This window comes from Colletotrichum costaricense (assembly GCF_030867565.1).
Source record: "Colletotrichum costaricense strain IMI 309622 chromosome Unknown Scaffold_18.1, whole genome shotgun sequence".
Lineage (NCBI taxonomy): Eukaryota > Fungi > Ascomycota > Sordariomycetes > Glomerellales > Glomerellaceae > Colletotrichum > Colletotrichum costaricense.
In genome coordinates, this window is record NW_026848247.1 from 41,629 (window position 1) to 67,373 (window position 25,745).

Sequence of the window (25,745 nt, forward strand, 5' to 3'; positions counted from 1 at the left end):
CACACTTGAAGCAGCAAGCTCCAAGGTCCCGCGTCCCGCATCCTACGTCCCACCTTCCCCTCTCCTTTCCTTTGCACGCAGCAGGCACCCTCGACGCACCCCACCTTCGGAGAAGACGCGACGTTCAATTTAAACCGTCCCTTCCTGGCAAGTCGCGAGCCACTCGATTGGACCCCCAATTTGCCCGCTGGAGACTTTCCCTCGTCAGAGATTCGCCCTCGGCCTTTCCACACATCTCCACTGACGCAACCGGGACGAGGATCTTGGTGCCAGAGACCGCCAGGCGACCACGCGCTCCCGTCACACACCGCACCGGACTCTTTCTTTCACCTAGGTACCTTGCCAGTGCCTTACGCTGTGGCCAAGCTCAACACAGACCCCTGACACCGGAGAGTCGCGTCTTGTCACAGCACGTAGTCACGCAGGCACACCTTACCCTCGACCGTTCCTAGCCCACGACGAGCCTTGAAGAGACGAGACTTAGCTTTCTTTTGCCCTACCGTTGCCAACCTACCCTGCCTAGCTAGTGTTTACCGTCCGGGGTTATTAGTCCAAGAAACTTTCTCCGTCCGCTTCGTTCATTCTGGGGACCGTCTAATCACCACTCGCTCGCTTCATTCTTTTCTGGCTTTCACCTGACCAAATAATTCGCCGTACGTCCCTCGAACCACCAGCACACGTTTCTTCGCGAGCGTCAACCGTCTTGCTTGCCGACCCTCTGGACGCTGCTGTGCACCCAGTTTCCTTTACACGACCGTTTCATTTGCAAATAGACCTCTCCGACCTGTACATACCTTGAATCGTTGCCACATTGGTCATCGCACCCCCTCACGTTGCCTATCGCATAGCTTTGAGACCACCGCCGATACCTAGCTGAGACGAGACGTCGACATCATCTGCTCGACCGCTACCGCACCCTCCACAATATCACGTACCCGCCCAAGAGCTTACACATAATCCAACCAGGCTCTCGAGCTTCAGAGCATTCGACTTTCTCAGCATAACCGAAATAATGGCCACGGCAAACGAAGAGACGCCGTCGTTCCGATGCGACTCCCCATCATCAGATGCATCTCCAACCCCAGCTATTGGCGCTTGCCCCGAGCTTTCTCGCTGCGTCTCGACTGCTTCTTCCGTCTCCCACGGATCCGCCACCGAGGGCAACTCTCGCGAATCTCTGGGAAGCTTCCGAGGCAGCACCTACTCCAGACAGTCCTCTGGAAACTACAGCCGCCGCTCCGATATCAGCTTCGCATCGTCTCGACAGTCCACTTGCAGCAGCGTGGAAGTTGGCCGCTCTTCTAGTCGCCGTCGAGGCTTTGTTCGACCGCAGGGCACCGACTTCGCTGCGAGTGCTCGTCACAGAGAAAGCGTACTCAGCCTGGGAAGCATCGCCCACCTACAGTATTATTTTGCGCGGACCGGTCTTCTCGACGGCAAGGGTGCTCAGCTAGCAAGAAAGAACAAAGCCAAAGGAGGACTGGATCTCTCCTCTGTCAGCAGCTCCAGCTCGAACTCGCCACGAATTGTTGATTCGGGGGGGAACAGCCCAGAACTAGGCTCTCAACCTTTTGGCGCAGGACCCATGGTGGAATCGCCTACCGATGACCACTACTACTCTGACGATTTCGAAGAGGACCCGGATGTTCTGCCTCCGACCGCGAGCACTTACATTCACAGAAACAAGCCGGTGCCGAAGCCTCCTACGATCGAAGAGCTCAAGGCGGACTTGACAGGATCTCTCGAGAAGGCGGCTCAGGCCTTGAGACACGCAAAAAAGCATAGGGATAGCAGCCCTGTGCCGGAACTGCCGGAGATTCCTACAAGAGGACAAAGCGAGCCCCCCAAGAAAACGTCAACAGGCTGGCACGAGGTTCAGGGCATGCACATTCTTGATGTCATGACACTGGCCATTCGAGCTGCCAGGAACTATTACACAGCGCATGAAGTCCCCGAGCGACTGGACGCCATCAAATCTGAAAAGGAAATCCGCACAGAACTGCTCTCTGTCATGGAGACCTTGAAGCAGATGGCAACTCGACAATGGTCAGGCGGAATGAAAGACGAGGAGCTGCGCATCCTCGAATCGTGGATTTCCGGACTTTTCAGCATGTTGAAGATTGAAGAGGAGATGATTGAGGCAGAAAAGGCGGAGCGAAGCTCTTGGACATGGCTGCAGGGTGACTGGGCTGGCAAAGAAGTGGAAAGAGAATTAGCTTTCATGGCTTCTCTCGTCCCTCAGGCCGACCCGCTACCAGACTACACGCCTGCAGCTCACGCAAGCGAGTGTCCGACGCCTTATCTCATCAGTTTGCAGAATGGCATTCACCTAATTGAACTGCACAATGCGGCGGTGAAGAGGTCAAAACGGCGATTCGGCTTGATTACTACATTCCATACCGACACAGACAAGCCGTATCGGTCTGCAGACAATATCAGATACTGGGCCAAAGCAGCAGAGCTGCGCTGGGAAGTGCTACTCAAGGTGGACGCCTTGGGTATTGTTTACAATAATTCTCCCGAAGTCTGGGTTAACTTTGAGAAGGCCATCATGGATTGGAGCCGAAAGGTCCGCGAGGAGATCACTTCTGAACTTTTGGGCTAAGCATTTGCTTGTCCTAGGCTGCTGTCGTTATGATTTACGCACCCAAATACCCGTCTTTTCTGGAGTTCTGTGGTGGAATTTGGTTTTCATTTGTTGCGTTTACCCCCTAGGAGGCTTCGGATCTATGCACTACACACGCACTCGACGGTTTGCATGTTATCTCGCAATACCATCTAGATTACGGAGATTTCAGGAGATTGAAGTGTGGAAAATTGATGGTCCATCAATGGACGCGAGATAGGAAATTCGGGCGTTGGACAGTTGTTTCCTACCATTCTTAGTACATAACTTTACTGGAGGCTTGTCCCTCCCAATTGATATTGATCTACGACCACTGCGCTTTTGAACCTGCCTCGATTTCTGAATGCTTGAGATTTCGGTACCCGATTTGCTGGATGTATAACATATTTTGCGGTTCTCCTGACGAGAGGGAGGATTGAGTAGTCATTAATGTGCTTTTCACTCGGGAAAGCTATTCAAATTGAAGCTCCCGTATTAATGTTGCCCACCTGAACTCATTCCATCTCTCATAGTCCAGCATTGATAGAGATTTGAGGCCGCGTTCAAAAGAGGGCCGATTCATCAGACCATCGAAGCCACAGTGATAGGCTACTGATGAAGTGAGCTTCGCAAATACTTCTCATCAATGCACAGCACTTCAAGCTGAAGCCGTCATGTTCCTTGACGATGGCAGGAGCTGAGAATTGACCGGGAGCTGGTATTTCCCGGAGCCGAGACTACAACCAATCAGAGCAAAGTGGCAGAGCTTCGGTGGCCACAGGGATAGGGCGCTAGTCGGAGCTGAGCCGTGCTTGCCTTTGAGGTAGAAGGCTGCAGTGGGACGTACGTCGACACCACAACCTCCGAAAACAACGATCTGATTACCACACGAGCTGCCTCACCCACTCCCATCCACCAACCGACCCAACCTTCGAAACTCGAAACCCGAACGCGATCACCCACCGCCACAGCACCCTCTTCCGAACCGCAGTCATTCCATTTCCTCGACGAGATCAAGGCAGTAGCCCTTTCCTCTTCAACTTCCCACAATCAGAGATGTCTTCCGACGAGGAACGCCAGAAGGCTCTCGACTCGTACCGGGCCAAGCTGCTCGAATCCCGGGAGTGGGAAGCTAAGCTCAAGTCCCTGCGGCTCGAGATCAAGGATTTGCAGCGGGAGTTTGACAGAACCGAAGACAACATTAAGGCGTTGCAGAGTGTCGGTCAGATTATCGGCGAGGTCCTTAAGCAGCTCGATGACGAAAGATGTAAGTGAAGGCATCCCCATCCCGCTTTCCGCCTCCGATGGACACCGTCCCCGCCCCACCACCACTACCTACCACGATTGCCGCCAAGAAAGAGACGCGAATGATTAGGACTCAACTTTTGCTAATCAACGTTCCCATTCACGAATAGTCATCGTCAAGGCTTCCTCCGGTCCCAGATATGTCGTCGGATGCAGATCAAAGGTTGACAAGGTCAAGCTCAAGCAAGGCACGCGCGTGGCACTCGATATGACGACACTCACGATCATGCGTATGCTTCCCCGAGAAGTCGACCCCCTCGTCTACAACATGTCACTGGAAGACCCCGGTCAAGTCAGCTTCGCTGGTATCGGTGGACTGAACGACCAGATTCGCGAGCTCCGCGAGGTCATTGAGCTGCCGCTCAAGAACCCCGAGCTCTTCCTGCGTGTGGGCATCAAGCCGCCCAAGGGTGTTTTGCTTTACGGACCTCCTGGTACGGGAAAGACGTTGCTTGCACGTGCCGTGGCAAGCAGTCTCGAGACCAACTTTCTCAAGGGTAGGTCTACTCCGTGGGGAGTGGTGGAAGACGGTAGAAGGAAGTGTGCTAATGAGGTCAAACAGTTGTTTCCTCAGCAATTGTCGACAAGTACATCGGAGAGTCTGCCCGCCTGATTCGCGAGATGTTCGGCTACGCCAAGGAGCACGAGCCCTGCATTATCTTCATGGACGAGATCGACGCCATTGGTGGACGCAGATTCTCTGAGGGAACCAGTGCGGATCGTGAGATCCAGAGAACGTTGATGGAGTTGCTCAACCAGCTGGACGGTTTCGACTACCTCGGAAAGACCAAAATCATCATGGCCACGAACAGACCTGATACCCTCGATCCCGCGCTGCTTCGTGCTGGACGTCTCGACCGCAAGATTGAGATTGCCCTGCCGAACGAGGTCGGCCGTTTGGAGATTCTCAAGATCCATGCCCAGGGCGTGGTGACGGAGGGTGAGATTGACTTCGAGAGCGTGGTGAAGATGAGCGATGGTCTTAATGGTGCGGATTTGAGAAACGTCGTGACAGAAGCGTAAGTGACTGCACATTTTGACAGCACCCGTAATACCCGAAGCTAACTAGTAATGCCCAGTGGTCTGTTTGCCATCAAGGATTACCGCGACGCAATCAACCAGGACGACTTCAACAAGGCAGTACGTAAGGTCGCCGAGTCGAAGAAGCTGGAGGGCAAGCTCGAGTACCAGAAGTTGTAAGGTCAGAGAGGAGGCGACATGATGATTCACGGGATGAGGCGCGGAGGAGCAAAGGAAAGACATCGAAAGGGGCGGCTGGATCGAGCATCGTCGGTTCTCAGCCGTTTAGAGGGTCTTTTAATGTGTTAAACAGTGTACAATACCCGAGTCCAGGTTTGGGGTTGTTTGCCATGGGATCATAGAGACGTACGGTGTGGAATAGAAGCAGCTACGGGATCCCAAAGATGAAACAAGCGCATGCACAAGCAGTAATGTCCATCGTTGACGGCGACGTTGTACGGAGGTATATTAGCCCGTATGATCAGCTTGCATTCTATGACCGCTCAACAAGAGCTATACGAAGCGCTTTGGCGTTTGTATCAAGGAATATCATGAAGAATGCATGGCCATGGTGAGTTTTCTTATCTCTGCGCCCTTCGAATGTTCCCTGGTAGGTAGGTAGGTATTTTTTGGGGGGCCCGAGTCTAGGGTAGCCCGTAGCTGTGAGGCTCCATTTTTGAAGCTATTGATAATTGCACAGCCTCGACTGAGCTGGGGGGCTGGGTACGGGGTGTGGTCCGGCGCGGCGGCGCCACGTGCCAGAGTGCCATCTTATTGAACTGCTCAACAAACAATAGTGTGTCTGTACTCGAGAGCGCTACTCGCTGGCAGAAGGCCTCCGTTTACTCATCCACCTCGGCGCACGGCGAGGATGCCGTGTTAGGCCAGTCACCAATGTCGAGTTCGACACGGGCCTTCATATCTACAGCAGGCCCCCGAGTAAGCGTAGGGCTGGGGAGAAAGGAACGGGGGGTGTACCCTTTGTGGTCCAAGCCACAGATAGCTCAGGGGGTGTATTTAGGTACTGCTCATCGACATGGCTTGGTGTAAGCGAAGCTACAGCGGGTTGTGCTTCTTAGTCGAGTCTTACATGATCTTTCTGTTCCTTCGCTAACAGCTTACACTGCAGGCAGACGACGGAAGCACATGCTTACAATCCTGTCTGACGAGAAGAAAACGGGTGGGGAATGAGGTCGCACATTGTAAGCCCGGGAGGATCGAAGGTCTGGTCCTGAATTTGTGATTCGACGAATCCGCCATGCCGTGCAAAGGAGGCTGTTGAAGCTGCTGCAAGCGGATGGCGGGGCTCTAGCTGAGACCACCTCTATGTGCTGGGTGATCTCGCACGGCAACGAATAGAGACAAAGCTTAGCCACATGTTTTCGATGGGAAGATTGCCGTAAGACTGGAGATGAGCGACTGCAACCGGGGCATGCTCTGCAGGCGGCGTCTCGAGTACCCCGGCGGCCGTCTGATATGAACGCATCCACGCATGAGGTGTTGGACTTTGTTTGAATCTGGCTTGGTGGGTACGGCGTTCGCTTTTCTTCGGATTGAGCAACACTGAAGCCATGGCGAGGTACCTCATACAGTTGTGCGATGCATGGTTTCTGTGTGGGCCGTACCGGTCTTCCATTCGGCCTATTTGCTGATTCCAGGGACCGTGGAACGTGGATTATGCGTAGCACGAAATCGATATCAGAAAGATCTGGATAGCGCGCAACGAGCGGCTGTATGATACTAAACAGGCGCGCTCGACGTGTCCGGGCTTGGCTCAAAACTTCAGGGTTTGCCTCGGCTGGGTGGACTCGCGACCGATTCGAGAAGATCTGGGTCAAGCTGGGGCGGCGAGATGGGCGGTGGCATGGAAAAGTTGCCAGATGGTGATTTGCAGGAGAGGCCGGTCTAGCAGGGTTCTCTCCTCGGTGCGAGATGTTATTTTTGGCGACTGGTATACGGAGTGGACGACAAGCCGCCCCTTTTGTGGCCCGTTCTCACGATGGCAATTGAGGCTGTACCTCTTCTTAGTGCGTTGTCTTCTCTTCTGTTTTTTTCCCCTTCACGTCCGCTTCTTTTCGTACTTGGAGGCCCCACTCCCTCCCTCCCCTGTGCAGCCCCTCCATGCTTCATGGGTGCAACCAGCAACGGAGCCAAACAGCAAGAGTTGGACACCAGGGGACCCGAGCTTGGGAATTCTTGTCGCTCGGTGTCACATTGGCGACGATCCCCGCTGGATTCTTTCTAGCGCTTGACAACCAAGGGGTGTCCGCACCCAGATGATTGGGGACTGGGGCACGTCGGAGCCAGGTAATACGAAAAGAAGGGGTAAAAAAAGCGATGATGTCGGTGATGGAATCCTCAAAAAAACGTTGGAGGGTGGGACAGGGCATGACGAACGTAGGTAGCCGTCGCACCGATGCCCGAGAATAGGGGACGTCTTTGACGCAACACCAAGAAATAATCAAACCGACAAATCGGGTGGACGGAGCGTATCGCAGAGGTTAGACAACTAAGGTAGCGAGTTGTCATGTTTGATCTCTTGTGTACCTGACCATTAGTACACATTACGTGCAGTTGTTGATTTGCTTGGTAGAATTGTGATTCCCAATTAATGACGAGATGTTGTTGGGATAAGGCGGTTACTGAATCAGATCTTGGTGTTGGCGGGTTCGGGGGCACATGGGATGAGCACTTCAGGAGGCGCTTGCTCGGATAGGTACGAAGTACTCCGTACACCGTACCTGCCATGCCATGCGTGTGCATGTATGTATATGGGAGAGTGGGGGAGCTCGGGTCAAGTTAAGTTCCCGTAGCTACTTCGTACATAGTAGTCCATAGGAAAGACGCGCTGGTAAAGGTACGGGCTGTGGCAGAGAAAGAGGTGTGTTGAAATTCGATGGATGGCAAGGCGGGTGAGGCGTTACAACAGAAGTTGATGGCAGCAGCTTTCCTAACTCGGTGCCTGCTTGGTGCCTGCTTGGTGCGGGCTTCATCACAAGCTGACCATTTCGGAAGGCTTTAGCGTTACAAATGCAGCTTGCGGAAATCGTGCCTTTCTAGCGGCTGGATTGGAATGGAAGCGGCGAGAGCAGCATCGGAGTCAGATGGATGCCAAATCGTGCTCAATCAAGTGTTGGTTGGCTGATTATCTGCAGAATTCCTCAAGCGAGAAAGGTGAATGCGCATAGCACATATGGTATTATCCAGGACTCCGTACTTGCAAGTAAGTGCTATGGAGATATTATTGTGAACCATTTGGCCAACAGCATTGGTCGTACTGTATCCGTAACAGCAGTTGAAATGAAGAAGCAAGTCTTTTCTAAAGCCCACGATGTTATCGCGGTACGTACCGAGGGCGATCTTTGGAGCTAGTGTAGCAGCCGAATGGCTCAGCCAGGGAATGGCGCCACAGTCCACGAAAGGAGGGGGGGGCTTGAGGAGGACGGGAGGAGGAGGAACCCAAGAGGAACCCACTGGGAGAGCCTGGAGGAGGTGAGGGATGGGAGCGGTGGGTGGCATTCCTGCACTGCGCCTGCGGCCGCGTCCAGGTACCGTACGGATAGTCTGAAATAGTGTCTGTCTCTGGATGAAATGAAAGCAAGAGGTGGGATGGCACAGAAAACGACGGACCAGTCAATGATGCAGCACAGACAACATGTCAGACGTTGGGCTGTAGGTATTCTTCCTTGTCTGCAGTCTGCTCAGGCACACAAGAAACAACGGGTTTCGCCGGGATGGGGCTAGAAATGTTCTTCAAGATGTGTGGTTAAGTCAAGGTTCCAAGGAATATCGCGATGTGTGTTGCTGCAGGCAAGTGGTGCCAGAAGCTGCAGCTCCTTTGCTGTTGCCGGTGAGGTGGGGGCCCTTCCAGTCTCCAGAAACCTGCTGCCCCTCACTCGCTGCATTCGCGGCTCTTCCACTGGCTGAGCACGTCTGTCTTTCCCAACTCTGACCGGGTCGCCCCAGACATCGAACTGCAAAGAAGTGCGGGTTACGGATACCGGTACGGATAGGGCTATGTCTGTCTCTCTGCAGTCTACGGAGTACACAGAGTAGGTATTTCTGCTCCGTCGAAATCTAGATCCATTCTCCATTCCGTTGCCCTAGCGCCTGTCTGTTCCGAGTCCTGGCATATGCCATCCCAGCTGCAAAAGTGTTAGACACCTCCGACTCGGTGACTCGAGAACTGCCTTACCCATCATCATTTGTAAACCGACCCAGCAAAGAGTCTACTGGACTTTCCTGGAGGCACTCGCATCCATGACTTAGACATGATATCTAGCAAGCGAAAACGACAATGAGACGCTGCTTCCTGCCAACTTCTACAGCTAAAAAGAAAACAGGCAAGGCAACTAGCTCAATAAACAAACATGACCGTCTCTCAAAGCATCTGGCCTCATTCATTGCTCTCAGAGACTGAAGTCTTCTGCTGATGTATCAGTTGAATTGTAGGTATCCGTACACGCTATCCGAACTTGCCTGCTTGCTATCCTGTGATGAAGGCATTGCCTACCAAACAGCAAGTAAACAGTCAGTACACTCAAAACAACACTTCAGCAAATCATTGCGCGCTTGTTTCTTACAGCCTTGTTTCCTTCCCTGGCTTTCTCTGGGCAATAGCAAGACATCATCGTCCATAACAAGAACGAATACCACCACATAGTGTACCTGGCCCTGCCCACTCACCCCCATCCTTCCGTCATCTTTGGTCCTCACCCTCACCCTCAACCCGTGCCGCGCCGCGCCCTCTCGGTCATCCTCAATACGAGCACGCCCCTGCCACACCCCGCCCACCGCCCCCCTCCACGCCTCTAGGCGCTACTGCGTATTCTCTCCACGTACACAATACACTCTCCCCTCCCATTGCTCTCCAGCCAGTTGAACCAGCTGCACATAAAGCTGCTCAGCTCCCGCCTCCTGCATCTTGCTCTACCCTACTCATTCTCTCTTGATCCAACTATTCATCTCTCTCGCTCTTCTTGATACCCTTCGCCGCCGCCTCTACCACCCGAGTCTCCGCCTCTTTTTGTTAATTGGTCTTTTACGTTTCTTGTCAGGGTCTTCGATTGCGTTGAATCAACATGTGGTATGTCCCCCCAATTCCGCTCCCCGCTCTCCTGAAAGCTTGCCGGCATCCTCCCCTTCCCCTCCATCCAGCTTCTGCCAGCTGAAAAAAGGGGTCGGAGCGCCGACAGCCACAAAGGCAATTGGCAGCACAGTAAGCAGGCAGTAAGCTGACGTGCACCTCTCTCCCAATAGTGGCATTTTCGGCTACGTCAACTACCTGGTGGAGAAGGACCGCAAGTTCATCCTCGACACTTTGGTGAACGGTGAGTACACCGCCTCCTCCTGAATACTTCCAATTGGAGCCACATAGCTCCACCTTATCTCGAGAGCTGTTTTGCTAACGGGCCTCTGCTTCCAACAGGTCTCTCCCGTCTCGAGTACCGTGGATACGACTCGGCCGGTCTTGCTGTCGACGGTGACAAGAAGAATGAGGTCTTCGCCTTCAAGGAGGTTGGCAAGGTCGCCAAGCTCAAGGAGCTCATCGCCGAGTCCAAGGTCGACGAGACCAAGTACTTCGACTCACATGCCGGTATCGCCCACACTCGCTGGGCTACCCACGGCCCCCCGTCTCGTCTGAACTGCCACCCCCACAGGTACGTTTGCACCCGCAAAAACAACAGCAAACTTTCCCCTTTGAATGCTTCCCTGTCATCAAAATCTCAAGTAGCTGACATGACTTCCCATCTCCTAGATCTGACCCTACCTGGGAGTTCACCGTCGTCCACAATGGTATCATCACCAACTACAAGGAGCTCAAGACCCTCTTGAGCGCCAAGGGCTTCAAGTTCGAGACCGAAACCGACACCGAATGCATTGCTAAGCTCGCCAAGTACCTGTACGACCAGCACCCCGATATTGGCTTCACCGATCTCGCCAAGGCTGTCATCAACGAGCTCGAGGGCGCCTACGGACTTTTGATCAAGTCCGTTCACTACCCCCATGAGGTCATCGCTGCCCGCAAGGGTTCTCCTCTTGTCATTGGTGTCAAGACACAGAAGCGCATGAAGGTCGACTTCGTCGATGTCGAGTACTCCGAGGAGGGTGCCCTCTCTGCCGAGGCTGCCTCTCAGAACGTTGCCCTCAAGAAGCAGCAGGACAACTTCTTGAACCCCAACACTCTGCTGGGTGCCCCCGACAAGTCGCTTCTGCACCGCTCGCAGTCGCGCGCTTTCATGACCGACGACGGCATGCCCATGCCCACCGAGTTCTTCCTCTCGTCTGACCCGTCTGCCATTGTCGAGCACACCAAGAAGGTCATGTACCTTGAGGACGATGACATCGCTCACATTCACGAGGGCTCGCTGAACATTCACCGTCTTAAGAAGGCGGACGGCAGCTCCAATGTGCGCACCATCCAGACCCTGGAGCTTGAGCTTCAGGAGATCATGAAGGGCAAGTTCGATCACTTCATGCAAAAGGAAATTTTCGAGCAGCCCGAGTCCGTCGTCAACACCATGAGAGGTCGTCTCGATGCCGCCAACAAGACTGTCACCCTTGGTGGTCTCCGCTCCTACATTTCTACCATCCGCCGCTGCCGCAGAATTATCTTCATTGCATGCGGTACCAGTTATCACTCATGCATGGCCGTTCGCGGCGTGTTCGAAGAGCTGGCCGAGATCCCCATCGCCGTTGAGCTGGCTTCCGATTTCCTCGACAGACAGGCGCCCGTCTTCCGTGACGACACTTGCGTCTTCGTCTCCCAGTCTGGTGAGACTGCTGACTCTCTCATGGCTCTCCGCTACTGCTTGGAGCGCGGTGCCCTGACCGTCGGTATCGTCAACGTCGTCGGTTCCTCCATCTCCCTGCTCACCCACTGCGGTGTCCACGTCAACGCCGGTCCCGAAATCGGTGTTGCCTCCACCAAGGCCTACACCTCCCAGTTCATTGCCATGGTCATGTTCGCCCTCTCCCTTAGTGAGGACCGCGCATCCAAGCAGAAGCGTCGCGAGGAGATCATGGAGGGTCTCGCCAAGATCCCTGAGCAGATCAAGGATATCCTCACCCAGGACCAGTCCATCAAGGAGCTCTGCTCCAAGACTTTCCAGAACCAGAAGTCCCTTCTGCTCCTCGGTCGTGGTGCCCAGTTCTCTACCGCCCTTGAGGGTGCCCTGAAGATCAAGGAAATTTCCTACCTTCACTGCGAGGCTGTCATGTCCGGTGAGTTGAAGCACGGTGTTCTTGCTCTCGTTGACGAGAACTTGCCAATCATCATGATCCTCACCCGTGATGATCTTTTCAAGAAGTCGCTCAACGCCTACCAGCAAGGTAAGTCTAGAATATCAGCCAACGTTAAGCTTGATAATTTGCTAACAAATGGAATAGTCATTGCTCGCAGCGGAAAGCCCATTGTCATTTGCAACCCTGGTGACGAGGAGTTCAAGACCAGCGAGGCTGAGAAGATTGAGATCCCCAAGACGGTCGATGCCCTCCAGGGTATCCTCAACGTCGTTCCTCTGCAGCTGATTGCTTACTGGCTGGCTGTCATGGAGGGACTCAACGTCGATTTCCCTCGTAACCTGGCCAAGTCTGTCACTGTCGAGTAAACTGCTCACATAGCCTGAGTGAAGTTTGGTTTATTGTCGGGTGATTCGCCCCCTTGGAGTTGGGTTGCCAAAAGGGAGGATAAGCCCTTGATGCTTTTGATGTCACAGCGGGCCACAAAAAGGCGATGGCAACTTCGGAGCCCTCTGATGTATTACTGGGTATTGTGAAAATGAGGGAATGGTCCAGCATGGTAGATTTGGGCCGGTCAAGATAAAGGAGCGTATCTTTTTGAGGTTAAATGCCGTAGTCAGGCAACCTGAAGCAATGAAGAACAATATTGTCTATTTCATTTGGTGTTACACATGCTTGCTCGCACACGCCTGATTTCATCGTGATGTCGATAAGCCCTGGGTTGCAGGGCTCGTGCTTCTCTTCTACTACTTGCGTCTCATGAGTATTCCCACCCACGGAACTGCCAGAGCTTATGCCGAATACCCAGTCATTTTCATGTCATTTCCACCCATTCTCTCACTGCCTGTCTCTCTATGTCCCAAAGATCCTTGTGTCCGTGCCTTCCCCTTAGTTCACCTGCGTGCCGTAGCCGCGGATCCGTTCCGCAAACTTCCAGCTCTGCTTCTCAAGCTTCTCACTCTCCTTCAAGTCGACTCCATCCTTGGTTACTACAGCAATCGAGTAGGAATCCGAGCTGCGAGCGTCACGGTAAAAGAGAACCTTCATACACTCCTTAATCACGTCGACGGCCTGCTCCTTGGAGAGCTTAGCGGCGGTCTCCTCATCAGGGGCGTAGCGACGCATGATGGGTTGGGCGAGGGCTGAGCCGAAACCCGTTGCCAAGGAGGGAGAGGTGAAGGTGGTGCCGAGCAGGTCGGCGGCGGCGAGGAAGGGCTTGTTGTTGTCGTCGAGGCCGGCGACGAGGAGGTGGTTCCAGAGGGGGTCGAAGTCGGAGCGGCGCTTGTAGAGGAGCTTGGAGAGGTACTTGTGAAGGTTCGCGGCATTGAGCCGGGCGGGGGCGTCGTTGGCCAGGTCGTAGGACTCCTCAATGTCGAGGCTTGAGAGATGGCGGTCGAGGTATTGCATGTCGGAGACGTCGCCGCCGAAGCCCACGACTGTGGAGTTGGCGAAGGTGCGGAGACGCTTGACATCGGTGAAACGGGCGAGGGAGCCGTAGGATGCTATATGATAGAAGAATTGTCAGCTTTCATTATTGGAACAGTATGGTGACAGTACAAGACGGCATTGAAGGGCGAGCAAAGACAAAGACGTACCCAGGTTGTCGGCGGCGATGACGACACCTTCGCTGAACTTGATGGCAATGACTGATGTACCCGTGACGATGGGGGCCTGTGTCGCTTGGTTGGGACCATTGGTGTTCATGTACGAGCCATCGTAGGCTCCGTAGACGTCGTCTCTAGGCTATGATGAGGGGTTCCGGCTTGTTAGTCTACAATGCGAGGCTGAGATTCCCGGGAAGGAGGGGAGGGGGGAGACTGGGGATTGCGTACACGGCCCCAAGCTTGCGGTCTGTGATCCATGGTGGCTGGATTTTGTGTAGTTTGGAGATCAAGATGATGAAAAGGTGGTCGGAAAGGAGAATAGGCTTCGTCGTTGTTGCAAGTTCGTGGGTAGGTTTGGTGATGGTTCGGTATGTGAAGTTGATTGAAGCTTGTCCGGGGTGAGCTTCGCGTCCCGTGGGTGCCTCTGCAGGCCGCCTGGCTGGCTGGCTGGCTGACTGGCTGACTGGCTGACTGGCTGACAGGCCAGTTGCTCCTGCTGCTGCTCCCGCCGCCGCTAGAGTTACTGCGTCAAGGCTCTGGTGCCTGACAAACGGGGCTGCAAGTTTGGGGGTGGGCTTACCAGAAATGGTCAGCTTGGAGCTGTTGTGATGGGTGATTGGAGGTGGCGTACTCGGTACTCTGTTTTGCACCCTTTTATGAGAATATTTTGGTACTCGGTACATCAGAGCTCCAGGGGTGGATGGTCAAACAAACAAGGAGGTCGACCAAGTTCAGTCGCATTGCTCACAGTCCCTCGTCATTCCGTCAATACCACGGACGGCAATTGTGGTGTCGAAAACACACCCCCGACTCCCCCGACTCCCACGATTGGCCTGATCCTAGCCTCAATACCGCTCGCATTCGACTCGCCCTATCCAGCCCCTTCCGGATTGCCCTATCGCAATCGAACACCACCACTAAACATATCCCGGCTCGCTCCAAAACACCAAACACCAGCCCACCCACAAGATCACAACAATGTTGACAGCAATCGGCCGCGCCGCCGCTCAGCGCGTGCTCCTCCGCACCGCCCCGCTGGCAGTACCGCGAACTCAGCTTGCCGTCGTGCGCGCAGCGTCTTGCCGCGGCTTCTCAACCTCGCAATGGGCGCGCATGCCTGCCACCAAGGCGGCGACAACCACTAAGACCAAGACGAAGACCACGGCCGCCAAGAAGAAGCCTGCCACCAAGGCCAAGAAGCCCGCTGCTAAGAAGCCCAAGGCGAAGAAGAAGGTCGCCGTTAAGAAGGCTGTGCCCAAGAAGAAGGTCAAGAAGGTGGTGCTCACGCCCGAGCAACAGAAGAGGCTCAGGGTGCGGGAGTTGAAGACGGCAGCGCTGCTGGAGGAGCCCAAGAAGCTCCCAACGAACACATTCCGGGTGTACGCTGAGCAACAATTTGCTACGGAGCCCACCTCAGACTTGAAGTTGACCGACCGGGTCAAGAGCATTGCCGAGTCTTACAAGAACCTGTCCTCATACGAAGTCCAGGTAAGGCCTGACCCTCTGTCTTGTTCCTTCTGCTGTGAATCTCCAACAGAAGCCCCTCGATCCATATCAAACAAGAGACTGACAAACCTGGAATACATAGCGTCTCGAAGAGACTGCCGAAGCCAACAAGCTGACCAACAACGCGGCCTACAAGTCGTGGGTTGAGTCGCTCCAGCCCACGGTTGTGGCCGAGGCCAACCGCGCCCGCGTGAGGCTCCGCAACCTTACCGGCAAGCAGGTCCCGCGGGCCATCCGCGACGACCGCCTCCCCAAGAGGCCGCACAACGCCTACGCGCTCTTCGTCAAGGCGCGGTTTGGCAGCGGCGACTACTCCAACCACACCGGCAAGGCGAGTGAGAACATGCAAGCCATTGGCAACGAGTGGAAGCAGATGTCACCGCCCGAGAAGCTCGCATATGAGGAGCTCGCCAAGGCTGACTTTGACCGTTGGGAGCGCGAGTCGCTGGAAGTCTTGGGCCATGTCGTCAAGCGTAGCCCTTCTCCCGAGTAAGAAAAAATTTACCCAGTTCAGGTCACGAATCTGAGCGGTAGCCCCTTTCTTTCTCTCCTCGAGGATTCCCCTTGAGGAATAAATTCCACCCCGCGGCGTCAAGTGTCAAAAAAGTAGGATATGCCTGAGCGAGTTCAGCAGTGCGATGAATCGTGTACGAGGAGGAGCAAGCCGGGAAGAGGAGGGTATGCTTATTGGTTTTCCTTGTTCTGTACAGAGTAGGAATTGCAAGAAGGATCGGTTGATGTTTCTTAGCTGTATTTCAGATACCAAATGCCAAAGAGAGGTTTCGCGACTAGAACGAAATGTTCAATTTGCTCCCTATATACCATTTTGAAGGTGCGCCCATTGTTTATTTCTATGCTAATCAGGTTGTTTGCCCCGTATCCAAACTTGTCAAGCAGTAGCGCCCTGTCGAACCCCTTACCTTATGCAAACGCCTCGCTTAGCCAAGGAAAACAAGAAGGAAGGAAAACGAAATGAGAACAGCCCGGCGCGTCGTCTCCCATCCTACTACATTCCGTCGTCGGGATCGTCCTCCACGCTCTCCCCAGAGTCGGAGTTTTCGTGGCCATTGGTGATGACAATAACCTCACCCGCACCGTCCAGCCACCTCGCCGCATCCTTCTTCAGCGCCCTCTCGCTCGCCAGGTATAAGGCCAGATAGATGTGACCGACGATGTGGCCCCAGCAGTACACGCGTATACAGGACCAGTCCTCTGCGCGTTTACACCAGACGCCCCATCCCGCGAACCCTTCGAGGATGTAATCCGTCAAAAAGTGCCAGGCTCGCTCGCGGAGACTCGGTCGCCAGCCGGTCCAGTCCAAGTGCCAGTGGCCTCGCTCAAATGGACGCAGTTCCCTCGTCTGTTCAACCGGGGCAAAGCGCTTCGATATCTTGAGTTGGCGGGCCAGCTCCTTCAGCTTGGGCGTCAGGAGATCATCTGGCGTCAGTTCGCTGGTGCCGACGGGGGGGCCAACGGGGTGGATCTCAAGACGTGCGAGGTAGCTCAAGTGCCTCTCATTAGGAGGCCGTTGAGGTCTGAAAAGATCGCTAGGCCCAGGGCCTACATCTGAGGAGCTTCTCGTGATGACAGACCTCGATTCCGAGATGGGCGCTGACCGTTTGTGCCGTTTCGATGGAAGTAGGGGCTCGGAGCCGGCTCGGTTTGCCGATGACGGTATTGCTCTCTTCCGAGACGGTTGGCAAGGCGTGTCCTGTATTATCTGCTCAAAAGGAGAGCTGACTAAAGGCGGTCGCTTCAGAGCAGGGAACGGCGTGTTGAGGATTATAGCATCTGCGGGAATAGTAGAGGCCGCTGGAACTGGGGTGGCATTGCTCTTAATTGCCAGGGAGTTGCTCGACGTTACGAGAATAACCTGACCATCGTCCTCATCTTCATTACAGTCTTCCTCTATGACTGGCGTAGCCGTTGCGACTACTTCTGGAACTTGTTGCTGGCTTGCTTCTGAGGACAGTTGCTGAGATTCCTCATCGAGTTGGCTATCGAACTGCCCTGCCAGATGTTCAAAGAGCCGGCTCGGGGATGAGAACTCGGCGAGTGTGATGTCATATGACGGCTGAGAATCACCGACGACACTGGGAGGAGCTACCCAGCTAGCCTGCGTTGGCTGTGAATCAGCCACAGGTTGAGACGAAGGTGGTAAGTCTCTAGATGCAAGTGGCTGACCGAGACCCGGGGAATTTCTGTTATCCAAGACACTCCTAAAGGACAGTTGCTGTGATTCGAAAGATCCAAAAGTTGCGGGGTATTGAGGTGGCGGTGGTTGTATATGTGGTGGTGATGAGGTTGCCGGTTGCGTTGTTTCGCTATTGAGGTTCGGCACATCTGACCAAGCAGGCAACGCTGGTGGCTCGGCCTCTGAGCTGGGGATAGCTTCGACATCTTCCTCTTCTGAAGGTTTGCTGAAAATATTGGTCTGTCTCGTTGGTGCAAAATCGAGATATGCCTGTGCAAGGGCTCGGTAGCGCACATCATCGATGTTTCTGCACGGCGCTGTGACGTGCACTAGGATCTCAACGTTGTCATGTGCCTCCATGACAACCTCACTGCGAAACTGGAGAGTACGTTCATCTCCAAGAGCAAGCGCCAAGATGCATAATAATGGAAGGTGCTCTCGTAAGGTCCAAAAAAGATGAAGCAGGTTACGAAGATGATAGGTGAGGGTAGCTTTGACCAAAAGAGGTGAGAATGAGAATAAAGCAATTCCGTCTGTCACTCTTCGCCTAAGAATATGTCAGACTCAAAGTGAAAGTGAAGTCTTAAGAGACGCGCCTGCATAGCAGTCTCGAAAGTCAGTGCTCTTCGAGGTGGGGCACCTTGCTGTATTCCCCCTGCACCTCATGTCATGTTGAATGCGGAAGCAGACACGCATCTCACTGGCCCCACCACAACAGCGTCGTAGAGGTTGGATGTTCTGCGAGGTATTCTCTGGCATGTTCTCCATACGGGTAGCCTAAATGCAATGAGCGCCACTCAGAAAGTTCAAAAGTAGTTATACTAACCCAGGGGGAGTAGTGTTGCCTAGCTATTGTGTACTAGGTACTCAAGCTGTACTTCGAAATTGGATCAAATAAATTGAAGCTTGGCCTCTCTGGTGCTGTGCCATTACCCCAGAAATCCTCAGTTCAGGGGACCAGAGACAACAGACCACGCCAATTAATTCTCCTTTCCCAGAGCCTCCTCCAACTCCTCCACCTCAGCCCGTGATAACACCCTAACGACCACCCTCTCTCCCATCCAAAAACCAGCAGCGCCGCGAACATGTCTGCAAAGCCCACCACGCCCCCCAACCTGGGCAAGGTCCTCGTCGTCGGCGGCAACGGCTTCCTCGGCCACCACGTGGTCAACCAACTCCTGGCCGGCGACCGCTGGGCCGTCGCATCCGTCGACGTTGTAGATCTCCGCTGCGCCAACAACCGCAACCCCAAAGCCAACTACCACGAGGCGGACATCACCGACGTAGACAAGATCAAGTCCCTCTTCGAGAACGTTAAACCCGACGTCGTCGTCCACACCGCCTCCCCCGCGCCCCAGGGCGATAGCGCCATCGCAAAGGATCTCTTCCGCAAGGTCAACGTCGACGGCACCGCTTCCATCATCGCCGCCTGCCAGGCCGCCTCCGTAAAGGCTCTCGTCTACACGTCTTCCGCGAGTATCATTAGCGACAATGCCACCGACCTTATCAATGCCGACGAGCGTTGGCCCGTCATCCGCGGCGAACTGCAGACGGAGTATTACTCCGAGACCAAGGTGCGCACGCCAGCCTACGAATTCCCACGCTCCATTGCTCTTATAATGCGATGGCCAATCTCCTGCTCTTCTCCTTCAAGTGTTGTTGCGTTACCAATGACTGACATGTGACCATCCGTAGGCCGCCGCAGAAGAATTGGTCCTCGAGGCAAACCGCCAAGACCCCTACCCCCTCCTCACATCCGCCATCCGCCCCGCGGGCATCTTCGGCGAGGGCGACACCATGGTGACGCACCAAATGGTCAAGATCTACCGCGAGGGCAAGACGGGCGTGCAGCTCGGCGACAACGACAACCTCTTCGACTTCACCTACGTTGGCAACGTCGCCCACGCCCACCTCCTCGCCGCCCGCCTCCTCCTCGCGACCGCCGCCTCCTCCATCACGCCCCTCGACCACGAAAAGGTCGACGGCGAGGCCTTCCTCGTCACAAACGACAGCCCCATCTACTTTTGGGATTTCGCCCGCGCCATCTGGCGCGCCGCCGGCTCCGACAAGGGCACCGACCACGCCTGGAAGATCTCCCGCGAGTTCGGCATCGCGCTGGGCTTCTGCTCCGAAATCTTCTTCGCCATCATCGGCAAGCCGCCCATCTTCAACCGCCAGCGCTGCATCTACAGCTGCATGACGCGCTACTACAACATCAGCAAGGCCAAGCGCCTCCTCGGGTACCGACCCATTGTCGGCCTTGACGACGGCATCAAGAGGGGCGTGCAGTGGTTCCTCGACCAGGAGAAGGCTGGCAAGGTGAGCGTCAAGGTATGAAGGACGCTGTTACAAAGGCGATGATGGTTATGATGGAGGATGGTGGTGTTTTAGGGATATGAGACCTTCATGTTGAAAAAAAAAGTTTTCAGAGATTTTTCATCGTATATATACATGAACAACCCCTCAATGCCAGAGGGAACTAATAAACGGCCAATAAGCGGCCACATCATGAGCAAGAGCAACATATCTCAGGCCGTATTCTTTGCCTTTCTATGCGTGTAAGCAGGCGTTGCGAATGGGCTGTGGAACATGATTGTAGGACACGCGAGCAGCAACATGTTTGCACACATATTCAGAGGCAATAGTTGGAGAAAACCTGCAGGCAATGCTTGGCCTGTCCTATTCGCGTTGGCGGAACTACCTAGGTGGCCCTTTTACTCCATCCATAGCTACACGGAGGAGCGTCTTTCAAAGGCGAACAATGGACGAGGTTTCCCCATTCCTCCCGACCCCTTTCTCGAGATGCGCGCAAACGTGGCGCACTATTCGGCCTCCTCCCTTCCCCCTGGCTCCAGATCATCTCACAAATGTAATCCGATATCTCCCTCTTTCAACAAAAGAAGCGAAGCTATACTAGGTCTCTCGCGCAAGCCAAGAAGAAACGAGGCCAGCTGTCCAGCTCGAGACATATCAATCAAACCAGACCGGTATTACCCATCGACAAGTCAATGGGCATAGGGCCTTTACTCCAAACAAGCCAGGGTCAAACCAAGACCACCAGTCCTCTTTCCCCCCCTTTCCAGTAGACGACGGGATCGTAATTTGTGCGAAGGAACACCAGCAGACCGTTAGGATGCCTCATTCCATATCGATCCGATGCTTCACTCTCGGAGAAGCCAAGAAGCAGAGGGTTTGACAAAGTGTTGGAAGAGAACTTTGAAAAGAAATAAAAAAATCATTCATGCCGCCTTGTCGTGAGTTGAGTAGCCGAACAAAAGAAAAGTCTTTTGTTCTTTTGATGAAAAACGGTTGGGAACGCCGCCAACAATGCATGGATATGTGACTCTCCGAAACCCCAAATCGCAGTCCCAATAGAATGCGTAGCAAGTGATGTGAGCCTCGTAGGAAATCACTCTTCGATATGTGTGTAGTTTTGCTGTTGCGGTTTGGTTTGGTTGGATTATGTGTTTCCACCTACGCCAACACCGCTGTTCTGTCTTCCCCAAACCCCACCCGACTGGCGCCATTCTCTCTTTTGAGCTTCCGAAGGGCCTTCGGTGTCTGAATGCTCATACTGGCTTCCACCATAGGGTGAAGGGTGGCCATTTTCTTCATGTGGCCGCCATCTTTGGGGTGGTGTACCAGGATTGGGTTGGTTGAAAGGAGGAATGGGCATGGGCGGTTCCTGCACAGTGCGGACGCTACTCTCTTGTTGTTGCCACAGAGCGGGGTCAGTCTCAACCCTTCGGGGAGGGGGCCGGGATGAGTTATCTGGTCTGTTAAAGACCTCATTAACTTCGCCCAACCCTGGTCTTTGACCCATGCGGTCCTGGTAACGCTTAAGGATGTCCTTTGTAGTGAGATCGGCAGTGTTGCCAAACACGAATGGATCGTTGACCATTTCCATAAGCTCGTCGGGAACCTACAACTAATTAGTATTGCGAAATGTCTGATGACGGGACAGCAATCTTACCAGGCACATTTCTTCGATAGACGTGATCATATCGTTCACGGCGACAATGGCGAACATGGGGTCGCTGTCCAGTGCAGGCGCTTTGTTGCTGTTGTAAAGAATGTTCGGTGCAATAACGGTTGCCAGATTCTTGATGTCCATCCTAGATCCGGCTTCCTCATCCACTTGATGGAAGGATCCAGCCCACTTCAAAAAGCAGAACAGAATCTCCAAGCAGTCTCGGTGAGCCTTGGGCAAGAGACAGCAGATGAGGTGCAGATACGACTTGCGCTTTGCATCGTCCTGGATCTTGGCGACAGAAATCCAGAGCTTCTGGAGCTTGAAAGTCAAGAGTGGATCGGGCAGCTCACGCAAATAGCGCTTCAACAAAGCGGCAACCTGTACAACAGGCTGGTCCATGAAGCTAATGCTGTCGCAGCCTTCCCGGTCGATTCTTTCGCAGAGCTCAGACAGCTTCTTGATGTTGCCGTTCTTTCGGAAAACACCCTCAACGGAAAGATCCATTTTTCTCATGGATGAGATGAGGTCGTCAATAATTGCAGGAATCTTGAGTGTTCCGGGGCCTACACCGTCTGTTGACTCGGCGCCATCCTTGTCAATGATGACGTCCAGGGGTACTCCGAAAATGCCCTTCTTCTTGACATTCTTCGGCCGGTCGTTCTTGAAGGCCTTGCCCAAGTTTTTCCAGAACGTGGGCTGCTTTCTCGACTCGATAAAGCTCAATAACTCTTCCAGAGGGAATTCGTTCTCAACGGCAGGCGCCAGAGTCAAGACTGCCAGGTGGCGCACGATAAAGTACTCCAATCCCGAGAGCTCCGAAAAGTACTTCCGTCCCAGACGCTGAGGCATCGCATCGCCCATGCGCAACTCAGCCTCTCTACCTGCCGACTGCGATCTTTGATGTCCCATGGGGTCGGTAGCCGGGGACCGGAAGAGTTCCTGGCGGTTGGGCTTATATTGTTGCTCTTTGACTTGTTCGGCAGCAACGATTCGCGGGATATCATCCAGCGTCAGAGCGTCTTGGTGGTTGAACATTTTGTCCGTTGTGCCTTCGTCGTTTGGGCCTCTTCGTTCCTCGAGAATATGGAGGTCCCCATCAGCGCGGCCTAAGTCCTCGCCCGCGGATCCTGGGCGAACGCTACGTCCCTCAGGCCCGTCCATGATGCGCGACGTTCTAGCCTTGCGAAAGCTTGAAGACAAATGCTTGTCGAGACGAGTACTTCTCAATCGGCGAACATCATTCAGCGTGTTCTCGTAGGAAGACTCGCGATTGTGCTCCCGTTGATCTCCAGCGTACGACTTCGAGCGGTTGTCTGAGTTTAGGTAGGGTGCTTCTCCGGGAGCCAAAGTTCGGGCACCCTCGCCTGGACCATAACCATCCGAGTTCTGGTCATCGTTTTGCCGAGGCAAAGCGCCATTGCTTCGCAGGATGTCCAACAACCGCGCGAGCGCCACCTTCAACAAGAAAACGTACTGCTGGAGCTTGGTGACATGCTCAAAAGGCGGCATATCATCACCGTTGGCGCCGATGCAGTTGTTGCAGTAGATCTTCTTGTCAAAGGCATTGTAGCGAGCATCTTCCAGCTTGCGACCGATGTCTCTTGTGCAACGTGAGCAGCTGACGCAGGCAATGTGCCATCGCCGGTCGGAGTTCTTTGCGCACTCGTCTTCGACAGACTTATTGCAGAGTGCACAGTGATCAGAATCCTTCGCCGAAAGGCGCGAGTTGCCCGTAATAGCCTGTAGGGTGTTGTCGTCGGGCTTTACGCTGTCCAGTTCGCTCAGGTCATCCAGGAACTGATAAATGCCGTCGGAGCTCTTAGACTCCTTCTCAAGGCGTAACGCTCCCTGCAGACAGATTCGAATGAGAAGCTTGAGATAGTGAGCAAGACCTGTGACTAGGGACAATAACTCCTGAGTGACGCCAAGCTTGCGGGCTCCCGTGTCCTGGGTCTTGGACAGCAGCGAGAAGAAAGATACTATCTTTTTGCACAGAAGCTTGGCCTCACGACCGTACGACAATCCTATTTCTGGGCTGTTAGCGAAGAACGTGATCTGAGAGTATGGCTATTCAAAGCTCACCCTTGAGCTTCAGTTGATCCATGGAGTAGTCCAGGCGATCAGCAGACTGGAACAAGATCTCAACGTGCCAGATGAACTTCTTGGCGACCAGCACACCGTCGACATAGGCGCCGTTGCTCACGTGGAGGAGCATATCGGAGATGCATGCTGCGGACGACTCCTCGAAAGTTGACAGGACGCTCCAAATACGGTAGACCTTCTCCTCCATGCGCTCTTCCTCCTCTCTAATGATGTCGCGCGTCGCGGGGTCGTCGGTCTCCTGAGGTAATTCGGAGGGGTCACTCGGCTGCGTAAGTCGCACGTTCCAAAACTTGTGGATCATGTAACACTCGGGATGCCAGTGCTGGTTCTGGCCGTTCCTGTAAATTTCCACAAACTGCTTGAGGATTGCAGTCTGGCAGCCATTGCATCTTTGCGCAAACTGCGTAGAGTAGTGGTAGTGACAATACACGTTGCCATCGTGCTCGTAGTAGCTGTCCTGCGCGCCAAAGACCGTGGGACACAGGGAGCATGTGAAATGGTCGACGTGATACTTTCGGTCGAGAGCGGTGATGTAGGAGCCTCGAAGGGCGCCGCCGCACTGGAAACAAAGCAAACCCAGCCGGCGGAAGTAGTCTGTCTCGCACAGAGGATACTGTCCTTCACCACCTTCGTCATCGACGGGGAAGAACTTGGAGGCTACAATCTGGCCGCAATCCTGGTGGTAAAATCCGGGTTAGAACAATTAGGGAAGAACAGGGGATATTCTGAAGACGTACACGACACTTGAAGCAATCCAAGTGAAAGGTTCCGTCCAGTGCGCGAACGAATTGGCCGGTGAGAGGCTCTCCACACTTCTTGCAGGTCCTCTGTTGACCGCTGGCTGACCGCCCACCTCCTCTTCCTTTGGATCTACTGCGTTCACCGCTCCGCCTTGAGTCGCCCTCTCGGCCAGGTGTTCTGGGACCGGGTGAACGTGAGGGCTGTTGTGAGCGGTAATTTCTTTCGGGAGTTCTCCGTCCTCCGTTCTGCCAGACTCCATCACCGGGATAACCAGGTTCCATAGGGGTGGCGGCGGGGTGGGCTTGCAAGCGGTCGTCCGGCGCCCCATGATCGTAATCCGACGCCATGGTGCAGTAATGTTTGCGTCGTCTTGTCTGCGCGTGGTGTGTTGGATTGCGACTCTTCACTGGTAGGGCGGGATGGATTGGAAAGCGGCCCGTCAGCCTTGAGTGTCGGAGGTGGAAGTTGCCAGGAAATTATCGGTCGGCATCAGCTGGGCTGCGAAAATGCCGGGGGGTGGTCGTGGTGGAATGGGTAGGTAGGTATGTACTGGGGTCGAGAATTGAAGAAAAGGGTCGTCGTCGCACGGCGGCGGTATCGTGCTGGGCGATAGTAAATAATTCGGGTAACGGCCGTCAGGTACTCGCGAGACTGGCGGGAGACGGGTAGCCACGTCGCAGGCGCTGGCCTGAAGGGGATGGTGGTGGTGAAAGTAGTGGTAGTCGGGGTTGGGATTGGGATTGGGAGTCGGTCGAGTACGAATAGTCGGGGGTCAGGGTGAGAGTGAGGGCGTGGGTGAGAAGAGGGTCGGGGAGAATGGGTCGGGGTCGTCGAGGTTAGGTTGTTGGCTTGTGGTAGTGGAGCAGCCCAGCAGCGACAGGGCGACGTTTGGAGCAGGAGCTGAAATGCTGCCAGCGACCGACCGAACACTTTCGTCTCTCGTCTCGTCTCGTCCGAAGAAAGGAAGGCGGAAATGAGATTGAGAAGGAAAAAAAACCACACAAGGGCGGACCACAGTAGTAATGCAAGGCTATGTGATGCGGGAGGGGGAAAATAGGTAAAACCTAGAAACGTCCTGTCCTGGGCGTCGTATACGTAGTGGTAGTGGTCGCAGTCCAAAGTCCAGCACCAACACCGGCTGGAGAAAAGGAAAAAAGGGGCCGGGTCGAGGATGATCAAAGGAGTGTGGGCGAAGGCGCGGTGGTGGTTTTGTTGTGAGGCGTTCGTTGCTGGCCGTAGGGAGATTTAGTGTGGGCTTGATCGGCTGCACCCAAAAAGATGGGCGAATCCCAGGGCCGGGCTGTACTGTGGGTGCAGATGTGGGTGATGTGAAGGTAAATAAATGGGCAAGAGAATCCAAACCCTCTATCTTTTTTTCTTATTCTTTTGCGTTTTGTTTGTCCGTACCTTAAGCCTTGAGCACGCAGAAAAGGTACCTCGGGAGGAAGAAAG

General features: G+C 54.2%; 13 protein-coding genes across 13 annotated transcripts; 7 read left to right on the forward strand and 6 right to left on the reverse strand.

The window, feature by feature from the left end:
* Positions 1-1,012: 1,012 nt before the first annotated feature.
* On the forward strand, positions 1,013-2,605 carry CCOS01_13557 (uncharacterized protein; the record flags this gene model as incomplete). Its single annotated transcript, XM_060461703.1, has 1 exon — positions 1,013-2,605. One exon carries the CDS (start codon positions 1,013-1,015, stop codon positions 2,603-2,605), a length of 1,593 nt encoding a protein of 530 aa, XP_060307423.1.
* Positions 2,606-3,661: 1,056 nt separating this feature from the next.
* Positions 3,662-5,110, forward strand: CCOS01_13558 (26S protease subunit rpt4; the record flags this gene model as incomplete). Its single annotated transcript, XM_060461704.1, has 4 exons — positions 3,662-3,872; positions 4,021-4,407; positions 4,473-4,929; positions 4,990-5,110. The coding sequence occupies 4 exons, from the start codon at positions 3,662-3,664 to the stop codon at positions 5,108-5,110; spliced, it is 1,176 nt and encodes a 391-aa protein (XP_060307424.1).
* A 1,144-nt stretch (positions 5,111-6,254) lies between these two features.
* CCOS01_13559 (uncharacterized protein) lies at positions 6,255-6,566 on the reverse strand (the record flags this gene model as incomplete). Its single annotated transcript, XM_060461705.1, has 1 exon — positions 6,255-6,566. The coding sequence occupies one exon, from the start codon at positions 6,564-6,566 to the stop codon at positions 6,255-6,257; it is 312 nt and encodes a 103-aa protein (XP_060307425.1).
* A 244-nt stretch (positions 6,567-6,810) lies between these two features.
* Positions 6,811-7,182, forward strand: CCOS01_13560 (uncharacterized protein; the record flags this gene model as incomplete). Its single annotated transcript, XM_060461706.1, has 1 exon — positions 6,811-7,182. One exon carries the CDS (start codon positions 6,811-6,813, stop codon positions 7,180-7,182), a length of 372 nt encoding a protein of 123 aa, XP_060307426.1.
* Positions 7,183-7,288: 106 nt separating this feature from the next.
* Positions 7,289-7,693, reverse strand: CCOS01_13561 (uncharacterized protein; the record flags this gene model as incomplete). The annotated part of the gene is made up of 1 exon (XM_060461707.1): positions 7,289-7,693. The coding sequence occupies one exon, from the start codon at positions 7,691-7,693 to the stop codon at positions 7,289-7,291; it is 405 nt and encodes a 134-aa protein (XP_060307427.1).
* Positions 7,694-8,230: 537 nt separating this feature from the next.
* On the forward strand, positions 8,231-8,503 carry CCOS01_13562 (uncharacterized protein; the record flags this gene model as incomplete). The annotated part of the gene is made up of 2 exons (XM_060461708.1): positions 8,231-8,272; positions 8,324-8,503. The coding sequence occupies 2 exons, from the start codon at positions 8,231-8,233 to the stop codon at positions 8,501-8,503; spliced, it is 222 nt and encodes a 73-aa protein (XP_060307428.1).
* Positions 8,504-8,701: 198 nt separating this feature from the next.
* CCOS01_13563 (uncharacterized protein) lies at positions 8,702-9,135 on the reverse strand (the record flags this gene model as incomplete). The annotated part of the gene is made up of 2 exons (XM_060461709.1): positions 8,702-8,986; positions 9,076-9,135. 2 exons carry the CDS (start codon positions 9,133-9,135, stop codon positions 8,702-8,704), a joined length of 345 nt encoding a protein of 114 aa, XP_060307429.1.
* An 876-nt stretch (positions 9,136-10,011) lies between these two features.
* Positions 10,012-12,540, forward strand: CCOS01_13564 (glucosamine-fructose-6-phosphate aminotransferase; the record flags this gene model as incomplete). Its single annotated transcript, XM_060461710.1, has 5 exons — positions 10,012-10,016; positions 10,190-10,260; positions 10,359-10,590; positions 10,689-12,262; positions 12,320-12,540. 5 exons carry the CDS (start codon positions 10,012-10,014, stop codon positions 12,538-12,540), a joined length of 2,103 nt encoding a protein of 700 aa, XP_060307430.1.
* Positions 12,541-13,060: 520 nt separating this feature from the next.
* On the reverse strand, positions 13,061-14,034 carry CCOS01_13565 (proteasome A-type and B-type; the record flags this gene model as incomplete). The annotated part of the gene is made up of 3 exons (XM_060461711.1): positions 13,061-13,674; positions 13,768-13,915; positions 14,005-14,034. 3 exons carry the CDS (start codon positions 14,032-14,034, stop codon positions 13,061-13,063), a joined length of 792 nt encoding a protein of 263 aa, XP_060307431.1.
* A 720-nt stretch (positions 14,035-14,754) lies between these two features.
* Positions 14,755-15,775, forward strand: CCOS01_13566 (HMG box protein; the record flags this gene model as incomplete). The annotated part of the gene is made up of 2 exons (XM_060461712.1): positions 14,755-15,264; positions 15,365-15,775. The coding sequence occupies 2 exons, from the start codon at positions 14,755-14,757 to the stop codon at positions 15,773-15,775; spliced, it is 921 nt and encodes a 306-aa protein (XP_060307432.1).
* Positions 15,776-16,288: 513 nt separating this feature from the next.
* On the reverse strand, positions 16,289-17,836 carry CCOS01_13567 (uncharacterized protein; the record flags this gene model as incomplete). The annotated part of the gene is made up of 1 exon (XM_060461713.1): positions 16,289-17,836. One exon carries the CDS (start codon positions 17,834-17,836, stop codon positions 16,289-16,291), a length of 1,548 nt encoding a protein of 515 aa, XP_060307433.1.
* Positions 17,837-18,561: 725 nt separating this feature from the next.
* On the forward strand, positions 18,562-19,813 carry CCOS01_13568 (3-beta hydroxysteroid dehydrogenase/isomerase; the record flags this gene model as incomplete). The annotated part of the gene is made up of 2 exons (XM_060461714.1): positions 18,562-19,050; positions 19,172-19,813. The coding sequence occupies 2 exons, from the start codon at positions 18,562-18,564 to the stop codon at positions 19,811-19,813; spliced, it is 1,131 nt and encodes a 376-aa protein (XP_060307434.1).
* A 1,123-nt stretch (positions 19,814-20,936) lies between these two features.
* CCOS01_13569 (RhoGAP domain-containing protein) lies at positions 20,937-24,640 on the reverse strand (the record flags this gene model as incomplete). The annotated part of the gene is made up of 4 exons (XM_060461715.1): positions 20,937-21,398; positions 21,450-23,473; positions 23,532-24,228; positions 24,290-24,640. 4 exons carry the CDS (start codon positions 24,638-24,640, stop codon positions 20,937-20,939), a joined length of 3,534 nt encoding a protein of 1,177 aa, XP_060307435.1.
* Between the last annotated feature and the right edge of the window lie 1,105 nt (positions 24,641-25,745).